We start from the raw sequence: 20,754 nt of genomic DNA on the forward strand, positions 1-20,754 counted from the left end.
TGGCAGCTACCTTGGTGTGAGCTATATTGTGAATATGAATTTTATATTTGGAGCTTTACAGATTCTCTGTGTCACACTGAAGAGCACTCATGCAAATGTAAATGATGTTTTGTTTTAGAAAAGATCTTAAATCTAGTTAGGCCTTTCTAGACTCTTTTAGAAAGAGGATTAATGTTTCATTTTCTTCTTCTTTCTTTTCACTTCATTCCTTGCTGAAATATAAAAAGTAATGAAAGTGAAGAAAGCAATTGGTCATCTGATGAGGGTGAGTCCTGCCACTTATTTTGTGTATTTGTTGATTTCAGTATAGTGAGATCATAAGAAGATTATTGAATGTTTTTAGAAAAACTAGTTTATTGCAAAAAATAATACAAACCCATGCAACTGGATAACAAAACTACAGAGTGAACACTGAGATGTGGCCAGCTATAAACTGGCCAGGATTCAGTGTACATAACGATAAATTGCCAATTTCTTCAAAATGTATATATTTATACATGAAATTATATTCCTGAAAGTACATCTTTCTCCCCTGCAAATAGCTCTTTTGTTCAGCTGTGTATTTTTTTAGTTTATAGTTTTTGCTACTTTTTTTTTTTTTCCTCTGAACACCATATCAAGTTGGAATTAAAAATTGATATATTTATGAATATAAAGTAAGATAAATTCATATATTTTCATATTATACACATACACATAACTCTCCTTTACACATACACACACGTTTCCTACAACAGTTAAGATTGCTTGAATTCCTCCCCGAATCCTCCAATGATAGCAATTCTGAGCAAACAGCAACCTTAATGAGTGAAATGAGCATGCTTAGGAGGGTCTTCCCTTAGTAGAGAACACTAAAGTATATTTGTCAGTTTCCAATTTAGAAATAATTAAGAGAAACATTCAATTCTATGAAATATCTAAAGTCTCAAAGTTTTTGCTGCTTCAGTCTTTTTCTTCGCACCAAAATGTCTCATACAGGCTGACTTGAGCAATATGGTCAGCATTTGAGTGTCCTTTGCTCTCCCCCTTTTTATTTGTCAGGGGTATGTTGTGCTCTAAATTACACTAACAAACTCCATGTTTGGTCATATTATGCATTGAGTGGATTCTGTAGATTATTGACACACACTGATAATCACATCTTAGGAGAAAAAGTATTTTAGCTGCTTGTTGGCAAAGGTGATGTCCATCTTCATCTTAGCTTCCTTTGCATCCCAGGGAGTGTAGATGGTTTACTATGTTTCCCAAAATGATTTTATTTCCAAGAAATTGCCCCACAGGTCGAAATATCTGTCATAGAGTGTTTTAGATTTCAGTGACATTTTAACTTTTGCAGTAAAGAAGCATGCAAGTCGTTAGCCCTTCGAGTTGATCATACATATTTGGGGGGAAGGAAGAGGTCCTAGAAACCTGTACCTGTGTCATTGTAAGGAACCACATGAGAAAACTATCACTTTCAAAACTTGTCTGATTTATGCATTTGACTGCTTCTTTGGTTTGTTATTGGATATTTTTATACTTACAGATATATTGGAATCGTATTTTCATTACCGTCATAACAACACACCTGAGTCAAACAGGATAAAAGATGAGAAAAAGTGAGCTTCCCTTCTTCCCCAAACACTTTATTCCAATTAGCTCTGTAAGGAGGACCTCAAAAGGTTCAGAATACCTTCATTTTTTTAGAGAAGAAGATACCTTGTATAAAGAATGTACATACCTTCAAATGGAAGGGACATTTCCTTGAAATTTAGAGGTCTCGAATTCAAAAATAGACTTCTCATATATCACCAGCAACATTTCCTTCTTTTAAAATATTTGCATAGTCACTGGGTTGTGACTATGAGTTGTGGAGTATCAGACACTTATTTTTAAGGGTTTCAGATTCGAACTGAAACTGAACTCAGGCCTCCTGACTCCAATGTCTGGTGCACTTTCCAATGTCCCTTCTAGCTGCTGTAACATTATGTTTTACTTTAAGTATAAGTATTTTTCTACATTCTCTATTATCATATTGACTGATTAGAAACCATATGATGCTTCAGTCATTAAAGAGAACAGAATTTTTGGAGGTAATATTCCTTGATTGGGGAGAAGATATGTCTCTTAAAGCAGTGATTGAGCGAAATGGGATTAAGAAAGAAAGTGGAAGCTTAATTGTAGCTCTTACCCCATAGCACTTAAAGCAAAAATAAGTTGAGTAGAGAGGGATCTCTACCTGAGAGGACATTAACTCACACCACAGTAAAAAAGTGCTTGATGACAGGAAAATCGGACCCAATAATTCAGGCATTCAAATACCTAAGGATTGTTAAATTGCCACAAAAATACTATGAAATTCACAATTAACTTGCCATATCCTATCCCCTGCTTTATGCTTATAATCTCTGAAAAATTTCGGGATATTTCTCCTTCTCAACATCTTGGCTGTAGAGGAGAAATCCATGATGTCCCAACTGGGTCAACTTTGCAATTCTAAATGTCCAGGTATTAGGTTCATAGACACAAATTCTCACTTTCCTTTCATCAGTGTAAAAAAAAAAAAATGCTTCTGGGAATGGCAGCTACCTTGGTGTGAGCTATATTGTGAATATGAATTTTATATTTGGAGCTTTACAGATTCTCTGTGTCACACTGAAGAGCACTCATGCAAATGTAAATGATGTTTTGTTTTAGAAAAGATCTTAAATCTAGTTAGGCCTTTCTAGACTCTTTTAGAAAGAGGATTAATGTTTCATTTTCTTCTTCTTTCTTTTCACTTCATTCCTTGCTGAAATATAAAAAGTAATGAAAGTGAAGAAAGCAATTGGTCATCTGATGAGGGTGAGTCCTGCCATTTATTTTGTGTATTTGTTGATTTCAGTATAGTGAGATCATAAGAAGATTATTGAATGTTTTTAGAAAAACTAGTTTATTGCAAAAAATAATACAAACCCATGCAACTGGATAAGAAAACTACAGAGTGAACACTGAGATGTGGCCAGCTATAAACTGGCCAGGATTCAGTGTACATAACGATAAATTGCCAATTTCTTCAAAATGTATATATTTATACATGAAATTATATTCCTGAAAGTACATCTTTCTCCCCTGCAAATAGCTCTTTTGTTCAGCTGTGTATTTTTTTAGTTTATAGTTTTTGCTACTTTTTTTTTTGTTTCCTCTGAACACCATATCAAGTTGGAATTAAAAATTGATATATTTATGAATATAAAGTAAGATAAATTCATATATTTTCATATTATACACATACACATAACTCTCCTTTACACATACACACACGTTTCCTACAACAGTTAAGATTGCTTGAATTCCTCCCCGAATCCTCCAATGATAGCAATTCTGAGCAAACAGCAACCTTAATGAGTGAAATGAGCATGCTTAGGAGGGTCTTCCCTTAGTAGAGAACACTAAAGTATATTTGTCAGTTTCCAATTTAGAAATAATTAAGAGAAACATTCAATTCTATGAAATATCTAAAGTCTCAAAGTTTTTGCTGCTTCAGTCTTTTTCTTCGCACCAAAATGTCTCATACAGGCTGACTTGAGCAATATGGTCAGCATTTGAGTGTCCTTTGCTCTCCCCCTTTTTATTTGTCAGGGGTATGTTGTGCTCTAAATTACACTAACAAACTCCATGTTTGGTCATATTATGCATTGAGTGGATTCTGTAGATTATTGACACACACTGATAATCATATCTTAGGAGAAAAAGTATTTTAGCTGCTTGTTGGCAAAGGTGATGTCCATCTTCATCTTAGCTTCCTTTGCATCCCAGGGAGTGTAGATGGTTTACTATGTTTCCCAAAATGATTTTATTTCCAAGAAATTGCCCCACAGGTCGAAATATCTGTCATAGAGTGTTTTAGATTTCAGTGACATTTTAACTTTTGCAGTAAAGAAGCATGCAAGTCGTTAGCCCTTCGAGTTGATCATACATATTTGGGGGGAAGGAAGAGGTCCTAGAAACCTGTACCTGTGTCATTGTAAGGAACCACATGAGAAAACTATCACTTTCAAAACTTGTCTGATTTATGCATTTGACTGCTTCTTTGGTTTGTTATTGGATATTTTTATACTTACAGATATATTGGAATCGTATTTTCATTACCGTCATAACAATACACCTGAGTCAAACAGGATAAAAGATGAGAAAAAGTGAGCTTCCCTTCTTCCCCAAACACTTTATTCCAATTAGCTCTGTAAGGAGGACCTCAAAAGGTTCAGAATACCTTCATTTTTTTAGAGAAGAAGATACCTTGTATAAAGAATGTACATACCTTCAAATGGAAGGGACATTTCCTTGAAATTTAGAGGTCTCGAATTCAAAAATAGACTTCTCATATATCACCAGCAACATTTCCTTCTTTTAAAATATTTGCATAGTCACTGGGTTGTGACTATGAGTTTTGGAGTATCAGACACTTATTTTTAAGGGTTTCAGATTCGAACTGAAACTGAACTCAGGCCTCCTGACTCCAATGTCTGGTGCACTTTCCAATGTCCCTTCTAGCTGCTGTAACATTATGTTTTACTTTAAGTATAAGTATTTTTCTACATTCTCTATTATCATATTGACTGATTAGAAACCATATGATGCTTCAGTCATTCCAGAGAACAGAATTTTTGGAGGTAATATTCCTTGATTGGGGAGAAGATATGTCTCTTAAAGCAGTGATTGAGTGAAATGGGATTAAGAAAGAAAGTGGAAGCTTAATTGTAGCTCTTACCCCATAGCACTTAAAGCAAAAATAAGTTGAGTAGAGAGGGATCTCTACCTGAGAGGACATTAACTCACACCACAGTAAAAAAGTGCTTGATGACAGGAAAATCGGACCCAATAATTCAGGCATTCAAATACCTAAGGATTGTTAAATTGCCACAAAAATACTATGAAATTCACAATTAACTTGCCATATCCTATCCCCTGCTTTATGCTTATAATCTCTGAAAAATTTCGGGATATTTCTCCTTCTCAACATCTTGGCTGTAGAGGAGAAATCCATGATGTCCCAACTGGGTCAACTTTGCAATTCTAAATATCCAGGTATTAGGTTCATAGACACAAATTCTCACTTTCCTTTCATCAGTGTAAAAAAAAAAATGCTTCCGGGAATGGCAGCTACCTTGGTGTGAGCTATATTGTGAATATGAATTTTATATTTGGAGCTTTACAGATTCTCTGTGTCACACTGAAGAGCACTCATGCAAATGTAAATGATGTTTTGTTTTAGAAAAGATCTTAAATCTAGTTAGGCCTTTCTAGACTCTTTTAGAAAGAGGATTAATGTTTCATTTTCTTCTTCTTTCTTTTCACTTCATTCCTTGCTGAAATATAAAAAGTAATGAAAGTGAAGAAAGCAATTGGTCATCTGATGAGGGTGAGTCCTGCCACTTATTTTGTGTATTTGTTGATTTCAGTATAGTGAGATCATAAGAAGATTATTGAATGTTTTTAGAAAAACTAGTTTATTGCAAAAAATAATACAAACCCATGCAACTGGATAACAAAACTACAGAGTGAACACTGAGATGTGGCCAGCTATAAACTGGCCAGGATTCAGTGTACATAACGATATGCCAATTTCTTCAAAATGTATATATTTATGCATGAAATTATATTCCTGAAAGTACATCTTTCTCCCCTGCAAATAGCTCTTTTGTTCAGCTGTGTATTTTTTTAGTTTATAGTTTTTGCTGCTTTTTTTTTGTTTCCTCTGAACACCATATCAAGTTGGAATTACAAATTGATATATTTATGAATATAAAGTAAGATAAATTCATATATTTTCATATTATACACATACACATAACTCTCCTTTACACATACACACGTTTCCTACAACAGTTAAGATTGCTTGAATTACTCCCCGAATCCTCCAATGATAGCAATACTGAGCAAACAGCAACCTTAATGAGTGAAAAGGGCATGCTTTGGAGGGTCTTCCCTTAGTAGAGAACTCTAAAGTATATTCGTCAGTTTCCAATTTAGAAATAATTAAGAGAAACATTCAATTCTATGAAATATCTAAAGTCTCAATTTTTTTCCTAATTCAGTCTTTTTCTTTGCACCAAAAAGTCTCATAAAGGCTGACTGGAGCAATATGATCAGCATTTGAGTTTCCTTAGCTCTTCCCCCCCCCCCCGCTGTGATTTGTCATTGGTATTTTCTGCTCTAAATTACACTAACAAACTCCATGTTTGGTCATATTATGCATTGAGTGGATTCTGTAGATTATTGACACACACTGATACTCATATCTTAGGAGAAAAAGTATTTTAGCTGCTTGTTGGCAAAGGTGATGTCCATCTTCATCTTTGCTTCCTTTGCATCCCAGGGAGTGTAGATGGTTTACTATGTCTCCAAAAATAATTTTATTTCCAAGAAATTGCCCCACAGGTCGAAATATCTGTCATAGAGTGTTTTAGATTTCAGTGACATTTTAACTTTTGCAGTAAAGAAGCATGCAACTCGTTAGCCCTTCGAGTTGATCATACATATTTGGGGGGAAGGAAGAGGTCCTTGAAATCTGTACCTGTGTCATTGCAATGAACCACAGGAGAAAACTATCACTTTCAAAAATTGTCTAGCAATCTTTCTGATTATGCGTTTTACTGCTTCTTTGGGTTGATATTTGAATTTTTTATACTTACAGATGTAAAGAATTTTCACTTGGGATTTCATCACAAGAACACCCTTGATCCACTAATAATAGAGGATGAGCAAAAGTGAGCTTCCCTTCTTCCCCCAAATTTTATTCCAATTAGCTCTGAATAGAGGACCTCCAAAGGTTCTGAATACATCCACTTTTTAAAGGGAATAATATATCTTGTAAAGAATTTACATACACCCAAATGCATGACTAGAAGTGACTTTTGCTTAAAACATAGATATCTCTGTTGCAAAAATAACTTTGCCCCTTATATTAGCCACATCATTTCCTTCTTTTAAAATATTTGCATAGTCCCTTGGTTGATATGTGTTGTGGAGTATCAGACACTTATTTTTAAGGATTTGAGTTTCGAACTGAAATTGAACACAGGCCTCCTGACTCCAATGTCTGGTGCTCTTTCCAATGTGCCTTCTAGCTGCTGTCCAATTATCTTTTATTTGAAGTATTTTTCTACATTTCCTATTATCATATTGACTGATTAGAAATCATATGATGCTTCAGTCATTCCGGAGAACAGAATTTTTGGAGGTAATATTCCTTGACTGGGGAGAAGATATGTCTCTTAAAGCAGTGATTGAGTGAAATGGGATTAAGAAAGAAAGTGGAAGCTTAATTGTAGCTCTTACCCCATAGCACTTAAAGCAAAAATAAGTTGAGTAGAGAGGGATCTCTACCTGAGAGGACATTAACTCACACCACAGTAAAAAAGTGCTTGATGCCAGGAAAATCGGACCCAATAATTCAGGCATTCAAATACCTAAGGATTGTTAAATTGCCACAAAAATACTATGAAATTCATAATTAACTTGCCATATCCTATCCCCTGTTTTATGCTTATAATCTCTGAGAAATTTCAGGATATTTCTCCTTCTCAACATCTTGGCTGTAGAGGAGAAATCCATGATGTCTGAACTGGGTTAACTTTGCAATTCTAAATATCCAGGTATTAGGTTCATAGACACAAATTCTCACTTTCCTTTCATCAGTGTAAAAAAAAAAAATGCTTCCGGGAATGGCAGCTACCTTGGTGTGAGCTATATTGTGAATATGAATTTTATATTTGGAAATTTGTAAATTCTCTGTGTCACACTGAAGAGCACTCATGCAAATGTAAATGATGTTTTGTTTTAGAAAAGATCTTAAATCTAATTAGGCCTTTCTAGACTCTTTTAGAAAGAGGATTAATGTTTCTTTTCCTTCTTCTTTCTTTTCACTTCATTCCTTGCTGATAAATAAAAAGTAATGAAAGAGAAGAAAGCAATTGGTCATCTGATGAGGGTGAGTCCCGCCACTTATTTTGTGTATTTGTTGATTTCAGTATAGTGAGATCATAAGAAGATTATTGATTGTTTTTAGAAAAATTAGTTTATAGCTGGCCACATCTCAGTGTTCACTATGTAGTTATGTTATCCAGTTGCATAGGTTTGTATTATTTTTGCTAGTGAACACTGAGATGTGGCCAGCTATAAACTGGCCAGGATTCAGTGTACATTATGATAAATTGCCAATTTCCTCAAAATGTATATATTTATACATGAAATTATATTCCTGAAAGTACATCTTTCTCCCTAGCAAATAGCTCTTTTGTTCAGCTGTGTATTTTTTTAGTTTATAGTTTTTCCTACTTTTTTTTGTTTTCTCTAAACACCACATCATGTTGGAATTACAAATTGATATATTTATGAATATAAAGTATGATAATATAAGTAAGCTAAGTTCATATATTTTCATATTATACACATACACATAACTCTCCTTTACACATACACACGTTTCCTACAACAGTTAAGATTGCTTGAATTCCTCCCCGAATCCTCCAATGATAGCAATACTGAGCAAACAGCAACCTTAATGAGTGAAAAGGGCATGCTTTGGAGGGTCTTCCCTTAGTAGAGAACTCTAAAGTATATTCGTCAGTTTCCAATTTAGAAATAATTAAGAGAAACATTCAATTCTATGAAATATCTAAAGTCTCAATTTTTTTCCTAATTCAGTCTTTTTCTTTGCACCAAAAAGTCTCATAAAGGCTGACTGGAGCAATATGATCAGCATTTGAGTTTCCTTAGCTCTTCCCCCCCCCCCCCCCCCCGCTGTGATTTGTCATTGGTATTTTCTGCTCTAAATTACACTAACAAACTCCATGTTTGGTCATATTATGCATTGAGTGGATTCTGTAGATTATTGACACACACTGATACTCATATCTTAGGAGAAAAAGTATTTTAGCTGCTTGTTGGCAAAGGTGATGTCCATCTTCATCTTTGCTTCCTTTGCATCCCAGGAAGTGTAGATGGTTTACTATGTCTCCAAAAATAATTTTATTTCCAAGAAATTGCCCCACAGGTCGAAATATCTGTCATAGAGTGTTTTAGATTTCAGTGACATTTTAACTTTTGCAGTAAAGAAGCATGCAACTCGTTAGCCCTTCGAGTTGATCATACATATTTGGGGGGAAGGAAGAGGTCCTTGAAATCTGTACCTGTGTCATTGCAATGAACCACAGGAGAAAACTATCACTTTCAAAAATTGTCTAGCAATCTTTCTGATTATGCGTTTTACTGCTTCTTTGGGTTGATATTTGAATTTTTTATACTTACAGATGTAAAGAATTTTCACTTGGGATTTCATCACAAGAACACCCTTGATCCACTAATAATAGAGGATGAGCAAAAGTGAGCTTCCCTTCTTCCCCCAAATTTTATTCCAATTAGCTCTGAATAGAGGACCTCCAAAGGTTCTGAATACATCCACTTTTTAAAGGGAATAATATATCTTGTAAAGAATTTACATACACCCAAATGCATGACTAGAAGTGACTTTTGCTTAAAACATAGATATCTCTGTTGCAAAAATAACTTTGCCCCTTATATTAGCCACATCATTTCCTTCTTTTAAAATATTTGCATAGTCCCTTGGTTGATATGTGTTGTGGAGTATCAGACACTTATTTTTAAGGATTTGAGTTTCGAACTGAAATTGAACACAGGCCTCCTGACTCCAATGTCTGGTGCTCTTTCCAATGTGCCTTCTAGCTGCTGTCCAATTATCTTTTATTTGAAGTATTTTTCTACATTTCCTATTATCATATTGACTGATTAGAAATCATATGATGCTTCAGTCATTCCGGAGAACAGAATTTTTGGAGGTAATATTCCTTGACTGGGGAGAAGATACGTCTCTTAAAGCAGTGATTGAGTGAAATGGGATTAAGAAAGAAAGTGGAAGCTTAATTGTAGCTCTTACCCCATAGCACTTAAAGCAAAAATAAGTTGAGTAGAGAGGGATCTCTACCTGAGAGGACATTAACTCACACCACAGTAAAAAAGTGCTTGATGCCAGGAAAATCGGACCCAATAATTCAGGCATTCAAATACCTAAGGATTGTTAAATTGCCACAAAAATACTATGAAATTCATAATTAACTTGCCATATCCTATCCCCTGTTTTATGCTTATAATCTCTGAGAAATTTCAGGATATTTCTCCTTCTCAACATCTTGGCTGTAGAGGAGAAATCCATGATGTCTGAACTGGGTTAACTTTGCAATTCTAAATATCCAGGTATTAGGTTCATAGACACAAATTCTCACTTTCCTTTCATCAGTGTAAAAAAAAAAAATGCTTCCGGGAATGGCAGCTACCTTGGTGTGAGCTATATTGTGAATATGAATTTTATATTTGGAAATTTGTAAATTCTCTGTGTCACACTGAAGAGCACTCATGCAAATGTAAATGATGTTTTGTTTTAGAAAAGATCTTAAATCTAATTAGGCCTTTCTAGACTCTTTTAGAAAGAGGATTAATGTTTCTTTTCCTTCTTCTTTCTTTTCACTTCATTCCTTGCTGATAAATAAAAAGTAATGAAAGAGAAGAAAGCAATTGGTCATCTGATGAGGGTGAGTCCCGCCACTTATTTTGTGTATTTGTTGATTTCAGTATAGTGAGATCATAAGAAGATTATTGATTGTTTTTAGAAAAATTAGTTTATAGCTGGCCACATCTCAGTGTTCACTATGTAGTTATGTTATCCAGTTGCATAGGTTTGTATTATTTTTTGCTAGTGAACACTGAGATGTGGCCAGCTATAAACTGGCCAGGATTCAGTGTACATTATGATAAATTGCCAATTTCCTCAAAATGTATATATTTATACATGAAATTATATTCCTGAAAGTACATCTTTCTCCCTAGCAAATAGCTCTTTTGTTCAGCTGTGTATTTTTTTAGTTTATAGTTTTTCCTACTTTTTTTTGTTTTCTCTAAACACCACATCATGTTGGAATTACAAATTGATATATTTATGAATATAAAGTATGATAATATAAGTAAGCTAAGTTCATATATTTTCATATTATACACATACACATAACTCTCCTTTACACATACACACGTTTCCTACAACAGTTAAGATTGCTTGAATTCCTCCCCGAATCCTCCAATGATAGCAATACTGAGCAAACAGCAACCTTAATGAGTGAAATGAGCATGCTTTGGAGGGTCTTCCCTTAGTAGAGAACTCTAAAGTATATTCGTCAGTTTCCAATTTAGAAATAATTAAGAGAAACATTCAATTCTATGAAATATCTAAAGTCTCAATTTTTTTGCTGCTTCAGTCTTTTTCTTTGCACCAAAATGTCTCATAAAGGCTGACTGGAGCAATATGATCAGCATTTGAGTTTCCTTAGCTCTTCCCTCCCCCCCCACCCCCCGCCGTGATTTGTCATTGGTATTTTCTGCTCTAAATTACACTAACAAACTCCATGTTTGGTCATATTATGCATTGAGTGGATTCTGTAGATTATTGACACACACTGATAATCACATCTTAGGAGAAAAAGTATTTTAGCTGCTTGTTGGCAAAGGTGATGTCCATCTTCATCTTTGCTTCCTTTGCATCCCAGGGAGTGTAGATGGTTTACTATTTTTCCCAAAATGATTTTATTTCCAAGAAATTGCCCCACAGGTCGAAATATCTGTCATAGAGTGTTTTAGATTTCAGTGACATTTTAACTTTTGCAGTAAAGAAGCATGCAACTCGTTAGCCCTTCGAGTTGATCATACATATTTGGGGGGAAGGAAGAGGTCCTAGACATCTGTACCTGTGTCATTGCAATGAACCACAGGAGAAAACTATCACTTTCAAAAATTGTCTAGCAATCTTTCTGATTATGCGTTTTACTGCTTCTTTGGATTGACATTTGAATTTTTTATACTTACAGATGTAAAGAATTTTCACTTGGGATTTCATCACAAGAACACCCTTGATCCACTAATAATAGAGGATGAGCAAAAGTGAGCTTCGCTTCTCCCCCCAAACTTTATTCCAATTAGCTCTGAATAGAGGACCTCCAAAGGTTCTGAATACATCCACTTTTTAAAGGGAATAATATATCTTGGAAAGAATTTACATGCCCCCAAATGCATGACTAGAAGTGACTTTTGCTTAAAATTTAGTTATCTCTCTTGCAAAAATAACTTTGCCCCTTATATTAGCCACATCATTTCCTTCTTTTAAAATATTTGCATAGTCACTGAGTTGATATGAGTTGTGGTGCATCAGAAACTTATTTTTAAGGGTTTGAGTTTGGAACTGAAATTGAACACAGGCCTCCTGACTCCAATGTCTGGTGCCCTTTCCAATGTGCCTTCTAGCTGCTGTCCCATTATCTGTTATTTAAGTATTTTTCTACATTCTCTATTTTCATATTGACTGATTAGAAACCATATGATGCTTCAGTCATTCCAGAGAACAAAATTTTCTGAGGTACTATTCCTTGACTGGGGAGAACACATGTCTCTTAAAGCAGGGATTAAGAAAGAAAGTGGAGGCTTAATTGTAGCTCTTGCCACATAGCACTTAAAGCAGGATCTCTACCTGAGAGGACAGTAAAAAAAGTTCTTGAGTCCAGGAAAATCGGACCCAGTAATTCAAGCATTCAAATACCTAAGGATTGTTAAATTGCCACAAAAATACTATGAAATTCACAATTAACCCCTGCTTTATGCTTATAATCTCTGATCAATTTCAGGATATTTCTCCTTCTCAACATCTTGGCTGTAGAGGAGAAATCCATGATGTCCCAACTGGGTCAACTTTGCATTTCTAAATCTCCAGGTTGTAGGTTCACACACCCAAATCCCCAGTTTAATTTCACATGTGTAACAAAGCCCTCTGGGAGCACCAGCTACATCTGTGTTCTCACATAATTCCAACCTATTGATCATCTTTTATATACTTTAGACTGTGATTACTCTGAGAAGCTGCACCTCGCAAAAGAAATGCTTCTCTTTGAATTAAGTGTCTTTCTATTTCAAGAAATATTTCTGAGTCTATTCAAAGACAATCAAATATGCTGCCCTTTAGCTCTTTAGTTTACAAAGCTAAAATAAAAAGGAACAAATTGACATTGCTAAACTTTTTATTTTAAAGGAGAGATTCTTTTTTTTTCTCTCTTTTTGTGTCTGAGACTGAACTGACTTTAGCTAAATTCCCTTGGTTGTCATAGCAAAACTGTCCCTGGATTGTCCCTTCTCTCTTCTCTTACTCTTTTCCATTCTTCACTCAGGCTCTTAGCTTTATCTTCCTTTCATGAACCTGGTGTTCAGAAGATATTGAAGATTTCTTGAGACCAAGACACACTTTTTATTTGGGGGAGTTGTTCTATAATGTTTTATTCCACACACATTTATAATCTATTGCCAGCCCCAGTGTTATTCCTCCTCATAAATACCAGTGTATGGAAGAAGAAATCAGTATCACTGAGTAGACCTTAGGTTCCTGGGGAAGTGACCCATCTGTCCTCTGACAAGGGAAGTGCTTGGCAGATAGGAAAAAGGCCTGAAGATACACCAGAGGCAGCCGGGTCGCAGAAATTTTTTAACAGGTTAGGGAGGAATAGGATTGGGTCAAGTTTGAAAGCATTGATTGAAGGAATTCTCCTATAGAAGGAAACTACTTCCATTCCCCCAAAGCAGTTGGGAACCTCCATGTCAAAATCTTTTCATACCTATGGAGTCCACCCAGAGCTGCACTGACTTAGTCCATATTCAAGCAGCAAATATACATGTCAGGCTCAGAAATGCACTCTGCTCGTCCTCACTAAGTTGTCAATTCTTCTCTAAATCACGTTGAACTTCTCTGAACTCAGTTTTCCCAGGAGGAGGAGGATTGTATAAGAGACACTGGTCTCTAATTGTTTCCAGAACCACCTCCTTCCCCTTCCCCAATCCTCTCTACACTCTGTGATTGAGTTGGGACTTGACAGCAGGAAAACAATTCTTGTCATTGGTTCTCGACTTATCATAACTTTGTGAACTTCTTTACCTTTTAAAACTGCAGTTATCTGGCCCAGACACACAAACCCCTGCTTTAAGTTCACCAATATAAAGAACCCCTCAAGAGCAGGCTAGATGTGATGTGTACTATGGATGTGAACATTATTCTTGGAGACATGCCCTGACTCTCCCACAATAAAAAGGATTCCTTTTCCAGGTCCCTACAAATGTAAACAATGACTTTTTACAATGCCCTTTGCTCAAATTGAGCCTATTTGCCATTGTAAGTGAAGATTTACCTTTCATGTTTTTGATTCCTTTCAAGGATATAAGAAATCCCAGATAAGGAAAAATACACCCTCTCAAAGTAGTTAATGCACCTTCTTTCCAAAAATGTCAGATGCCTAGAGCACAGAGAGTGTAAGTGATCTCAGTGTCCACCCACAAGTCCATGTGTTAAAAGACATGAAGGTATGAAACTGAGACTGGGCCCTTCTGTCTGGGTGACATTAGGACAGCTGATTAATTTGAGTGAGCTTCCTTTTTGTGAGCATTTTCATGAGCTTTAATAGATTGGATGGGTCCTGTCTGACACAGCAGAAAAAAACAAAGCTCCTTTTTACATTCAGAAGCTTGTTTCATGTCTTACTTCAAGGTTTGTAGAACTTCATATGTTTAGTTCCACATGGTCAACTCCTAGAGATTTCTTTAAATCCCCTTGTGGATATGAATACTCTCAAAATTCTTTGAACATTTCTAATGGAAAAGACATCATCTTTAGCAGATTAGATGTATGAGAGATACTTAGAATGTGAAAATTTATTCTTAAAGGTATATGATTTGGCTTTTCCATAATCAACTGGATTCTCTTGCAAGGACTTTCCAGATATAAAAGAATGTGAAAGAAATAATTTTCTGAAATGTCATGTTGATATTTTCTTTTAAAGCCTGGATTTCATGGTGGTTGTTTTCATTTGCTATTCTAGGCATGTTTCTTTAAGCTACGAACCCAAAATTATTGAAGAAAGCATGCCTAATGAGAATGGTAAGTTTCTTCATTTTTGAAATACATCATTTAACCCAATTTGAAACGGATTTTTAGCAAGTACAACCAAATCTAGAGAATTTTTTTTTAATTTTTAAATTTTTTATTTTTGAGGAGCTCTCCTTACAAATAATTAATCATTGTCTTTGACTCAGGATTATTCAGCAAGTACAATCCATGTACTGGAACTTCCAAAGGTCACTCTAGTCCATAACAGGAGAGTCCTTCCCTGAAGCTGATACTCCAGTTAGTGCTACACTGTTTTTCCTATCCCTTTCTAACCCTACTACTTTCCCTTCTCCCCAAAATTTATTTATGTCGCGCTTGTCATCGTTAACTTTCCTTTTTCTATTGCCAGCAAGAGGACCTTGGTGTGGATACTTGAGTATTTGTGTTCAGCTACAGGATAAATTCTAAGTAAAGATTTGTGTAAATACTCAGGGAAATTGTTTTTCATGGCCTTGTACAAGGCAAAGTAAGCTCATTCAGACACTCATTTCTTCTTTCCTTCCCTAGCACCCCTGGCAGAATAGTTGTTATAGATGTACACTGAATTGGTTTTAATTCAGCGGGAAGAAATACAACCTGACATAAAAAGTTTAACTTTGGCCCCCTTTTCAGGATTTGACTGTATTTCACTTATTACTCACCAGAGCTGATAATCACTACTTTTGGAGAGGTAGAATTGTAATAAAAATCTCAGAGATTATAATAATACCAATGTTTTATGTAGAAAGCTGTAAGGTTAATTAAAACTTTCTCATGAGTTGTTTTCCATAGATTTTCTAAATATTTTCTAAATAATCTTACTATGATTGATATTAATCTTTTTTATTTATTCAAAACAAAATACACATTTAGAGAAAGACTAGAAAGGAAAACAAAACCAAACATTGTTTATAAGTGCAGTGAAACCTGAGAGGATTCAAAATATGTAACAATTTCTATTTCAAGAAACCATATATCATAATAGAACAGATCCCTCTTTTCTTTCTTGTGGGTTATGTTTTTGATCGGTGCTCTACACTTTCACTTTACTCTTTTTTCCATTTTTAAATCCCCCTATTTCCCAAATAAGGCTATAAATTAACCCCCTAAGAATAGAGAGATGTGCGTATTTGTGTGTAGTGTGCACACACACACACACACACACACACACACACACATATAGTAGTGACATAATGTAGATTTCTCTTGATTTAGTCTTCAAATTTGGTTTTGTCTGAGATCAGCGATTACTAATCTTCTTTTCTTTCTTAATAAATTCTATTCCTGATCCTTATTGTACCTGTTTATTTCTTCTGCATGCTAACTCTTCTACTTCTAATCCTTAACTTTCCTTGTTATTTCATATAATTTACCTCCCCCTACCCATAAGTCCTTGCCTTATTTTCTCCCCCAACCACCTTTTCCATTTCTCTTTATCCCTGTGCTGTTAACCTACATACCTTGTCACTGCCATATATCTATACAACCTTCTACATCTCACTTTATCATGGCATATATGACATATTTATATCTATGTCTATCTATCTATATACACACATATACATGTATATATAGATACATATATGTATGCATAGATATAAACACACATATGTGGGTGTGTAAAATATATACATATATGTATGTATGTATGTATGTATGTATGTATGTATGTATTGTTCCCTTTTTAACCCATATTCCTATTTCGAGTAGGTTTTCAGAACTACTAGTTCTTCTCCTAGCTCTATATCTCTCTGTCAATTCTTCATCTGGATCTCATTTATATAGAATCATTATAATTTTTATCTTTTACTAGATAGTTTTATTTTTTACTCTTCGATAATACTCAGCTCTATCCCAATCTGTCTTTTAGCCTACCTCATGACTGATGGAAATCTGAAATATATGGTACACAATTCCATGTACCATAAAAAACATTTTCCATAAAAACTTGTCCTTGAGTCACTTGAAATTAATCTTTGATGTCGGTTCTTCTCTGTTATTTAAGTTTGCCTTTAGTTGAGACAAAGTCCTGGAAATCTTCAAGTTCATGGAATGTCCTTTTTTATTCACATGTTAATTTTGCTAGATAGGATATTTTTGGGCCCAGGCCTAGTTCTTTTAACTGTCAACAAATATTATGCCAGGATCTACAGTGTTTTTAAGGCAGCTGATAATTTCCGTACAACTCTAAATGGACTTCAAGCATATTTGAATTCCATTTTTGGGGTTTTATTTTGTTTCGTTTTGGATTGTTGTTTCTTATAAATTTTTTTCTGTGATTTGGGGGTTTTAAAAGGTTGAGTCACACAATAAATAATATGTGTGTATTGTTTTTGTTTTTGTTTTGTGGTTAGTTTTTGCTGAGGCAACTGGAGTTGAGACTTGCCCAGGGTCACACATCTGGGAAGTGTGTACTGTGAGAACTAGGTCTGAACTCAGGTCCTCCTGACTTCAGAACCGGTGCTCTATCCATCGCGCCACTTAGCTGCCCCATCCTATGTGTGTTGTTTTATGTAGAATCTTCTTGGAATGGTCTACTTTCCCCACTAGGACAATTGTCCTCCAAGACAATTTTCTTTAATTTCTTGCACTATTTTGACAAGGTACTTCTTTTGGTGACAGCTTTCAGGTACAATCCACTTATTTTTAAATTTTCTTTTCTTAATATACTCTCCAGATCTGTTGTTTTTCTTATGTTTCACATTCTCTTTTATCTTTTCATCCTCTCTGTTTTGTAATTTCTTGGTCTCTTATACATTCACTGCCTTCTCCTTCCCCGACTGTTATTTTTATAGAATTGGGTTTATTATTTTATTCTTTTTTAAGGATATATCTCATTTTCTATTGGGTTTAACTATGTTATTGAATGGTTATTAATTATTTTTTAAATTTTTTTTCTCAAATCTATCAGATTTTGGAAGTCTTTTTTGCATTTTTCTATACATTCTTTGCAGGTACGTAGCCATTGAGAGGCTTTTTAAAAAAAAAACCTCAGTGTTCTCATCTAAAGATGAACCCTACTCTTCCCTATTCCCATAGTAAATTTCTATGGTTGGGTTCTTTCTTTTTTGGAATCTGTTCATTTTTTTTAATGGAAAAAATAGGTGTTGCTCTTACCTAGAACCCCAAACCAAAAGCATCGCTCTCCCGCCCCCAGCAAATGTCTGCAGCCAACAGTCTTCCTGCTCCTCTGGAGAGCTTGGAATTTTATACCCTACTCTTGCATCTTCCCAGAATATCCTCCATCTGCTACTATTTTTAGGGAATATAGTCTTAGGGAAAAAGCCAGAGAGAAGCAACTAGAATCACTCAGAGTAGCAGTCAGTGAAGTGAGTGAAGCTGGATTTGAATTTAGAGAATGTCCAGTCCAACATCAGTGGCACTTTATGCATGAGGCCATCTGGCTGCAGTGAAGCTTGATTCCTCCCCAAAGAGATGCCTCTTTTAGATGACTGTCACTTGGGACACACATGTATTGGTATATAAAAAAGGACATTATTTGGATCCGCATGATTTGGATAGACAACCTGGATAGAAGGCATTTTATGAAAGAGATTTTATCTTGAGTTCTGTAACTTAAGCTGCCCTCTTGCTTGGTATTGTGAATTCCAGCACATTTTTGGAGAACCACTCAGTTTTCTCTGAGAGATTAATCACCTGGCCAACTGAGCCTGGCCTTAGAAGCCTGGTTGGATAAGCAAGGGTCCAAATGCAAATAGATGCACCTCCTTGGCCAGCCTTTTGAGGCTACTTCACATTCTGCTTCATTTTAATGATATTAGCAAGGTGAAATTAGACTGTTAAATATTTGGCTAAGTGGATTATGCTTTTGAATATCCCAATCCTGCTTTCTTGGTGTGAAATTGCTCCTTGCCAGGGAAAAAAGTTCCTGAAAACAGCACAGATCATAAACAAATAGTGTTAGTGAGATGGTTGCAGGCCATATTGTTTAGCTCCCCTTTGTGCAGTGAAAAAAAGCCTTAGAGCATACTAGTTAGTCACCCATCTGGGACTTCAGTTCTCCTGTCTCACACTGGAGGGATATGGCTTTCCCTCGTCAGTTTTTCCTCCCTGTGGCTGCTGTTTCTTGCAAATACTAATCGGACACTTTTTGTGTTTCCCTCATGAAATTATTCTTATTCTTTGACTCAGTAAAAGAAACCAAAAGAAAAACAGATAAAAAAAGAACAAAAGATAAAAAACAAGAGAAGAAAGAGAGACAAGAAGACAAAGATAAAAAGAATAGTATATTGGCATTATTTACTAGGTAAGTTCTTTCTATATTTATAACAAAAATTCTTATTGAATAAAACCCATTTCTACCTACTTGGCCCTTGTAAGCCTTAACCACTTTTTTTTTCTTTTTTGTCTTACATTCCCTTTTACTATTACAGTCCCTCTTAATCCTAAAGTGATTGATAGGTGTTCATGCTTTCTGTCTCTCTTTATCTCCTTCCATGCCTCTTTCTGCCTTCCTTCCTCCCTCACCCTGTTTCCATAGGCCCCCTATCTCATTCCCTTCCTTCCTTTGCCTCTGTTTTTCTCTCTCTCCCAGTCTCTCTCCCACCCCTCAACTCCTAATCCCCATCTCCTACTCTTATACAACACAAACATTTTAACCTATTAGTTTACTCTTAGCTTGTTTTTCCTAAATCTAGTCAGTGTCTTAGCTATAAAGTCTATATATATATATATATATAGCTTGATAATATTTTACATAGAACTCAGAATATGCAGTAAATAAACCTTATAAACTTACTCTGAATTACAGATTATTCCAGTGCCATAAGAAGAATCAAAAGAAGTATATAATCACAGATGTAAAAAGGTATTATTTTATTTATGACACATTAGTAAAAAATTTAGAATTTATTAGAATGCTGTAGTTTTTAGGCCAGGAAGCTTCCCATGGATTTGTGGGATAAGACAATAAGACATTCCTCTTTATGGAATTCAGCTATTTCTCAGATCTCTGAGGAGATAATGTTCCCAGAGGTGCTTTGTTTCTTGGAGTTGATGTCAATCTTCAGACAAAAAATAAGAGTAACAGGATGATACCAGTTCCACATAATGAACATATACAAGACACAGATACACCCAAAACCCCTGGCATACACCCCAATTCCCCCAACTCCCCACATACTCACACATTGCCCACACACAATCCTGGAAAAGCTATCCTGTTTCTACTACGCCCCCCTCAAAAACATGCAATGTGAAAGACTTGTGTCATCCTAAGCTGTGTTTTTGTCCTCTATTGCAAATTGTAAATTTTTGACAAGATGTTTCATATAAGTATCATTCAGCATCATGTTACAAAATCTTTTCTTCTTTTCCTCTTTAATTTCTTCTCTCAAACAGGAAGGAAACTAGAGAAAATGCTCAAACAAACAAAGCACTGAAAAGCTGTTTTTGTAGAGGGATGTTCAAATGTTGGAGAAATTAAAGCAAATGTCAGAAATTATACCCATAGTTGTCATCTTAAATGTAATGTGAAAATTGAAACATTCTAACCAGTCAGTAACCATTTCTTAAAGCCCACCTATGTGCTAATACACTATGCTCAGTGCTGAAAGTGGAAAGAAGCCAGAGTAGCCAGGAGAGGCAGAGATAGTAGGGAGAGAACTCTAGAAAGAGCTACATTAAAAAGGTTCCAAGCAAATGGCAGCAATGTTTCATTCAGCCATACTGCAATAATTCAGGCAAGACTTGACAGCTGGCACCAGGGTGGTGGGCGGGGTCAGAGGAGAGAAGGGGGCATATGTCAGAAATGT

At 35.4% G+C, this 20,754-nt stretch overlaps 1 protein-coding gene across 1 annotated transcript in view; it reads left to right on the top strand.

The window, feature by feature from the left end:
* The window catches only part of LOC141561382 (uncharacterized), a 35,605-nt gene extending 15,085 nt beyond the window's left edge, over positions 1–20,520 (top strand). Inside the window, exons 14-27 of the mRNA XM_074300864.1 lie at positions 228–265; positions 1,526–1,598; positions 2,786–2,823; positions 4,085–4,157; positions 5,343–5,380; positions 6,656–6,728; positions 7,914–7,951; positions 9,273–9,345; positions 10,531–10,568; positions 11,892–11,964; positions 14,934–14,992; positions 19,133–19,247; positions 19,752–19,808; positions 20,342–20,520. Coding sequence (XP_074156965.1) covers positions 228–265; positions 1,526–1,598; positions 2,786–2,823; positions 4,085–4,157; positions 5,343–5,380; positions 6,656–6,728; positions 7,914–7,951; positions 9,273–9,345; positions 10,531–10,568; positions 11,892–11,964; positions 14,934–14,992; positions 19,133–19,247; positions 19,752–19,808; positions 20,342–20,426 — 871 coding nt within the window. The 3' untranslated portion in view covers positions 20,427–20,520. The remainder of the gene's footprint in view (positions 1–227; positions 266–1,525; positions 1,599–2,785; positions 2,824–4,084; positions 4,158–5,342; positions 5,381–6,655; positions 6,729–7,913; positions 7,952–9,272; positions 9,346–10,530; positions 10,569–11,891; positions 11,965–14,933; positions 14,993–19,132; positions 19,248–19,751; positions 19,809–20,341) is intronic.
* The last annotated feature ends 234 nt before the right edge of the window (positions 20,521–20,754 follow it).

This window comes from Sminthopsis crassicaudata, chromosome 3 (assembly GCF_048593235.1).
Source record: "Sminthopsis crassicaudata isolate SCR6 chromosome 3, ASM4859323v1, whole genome shotgun sequence".
NCBI lineage: Eukaryota > Metazoa > Chordata > Mammalia > Dasyuromorphia > Dasyuridae > Sminthopsis > Sminthopsis crassicaudata.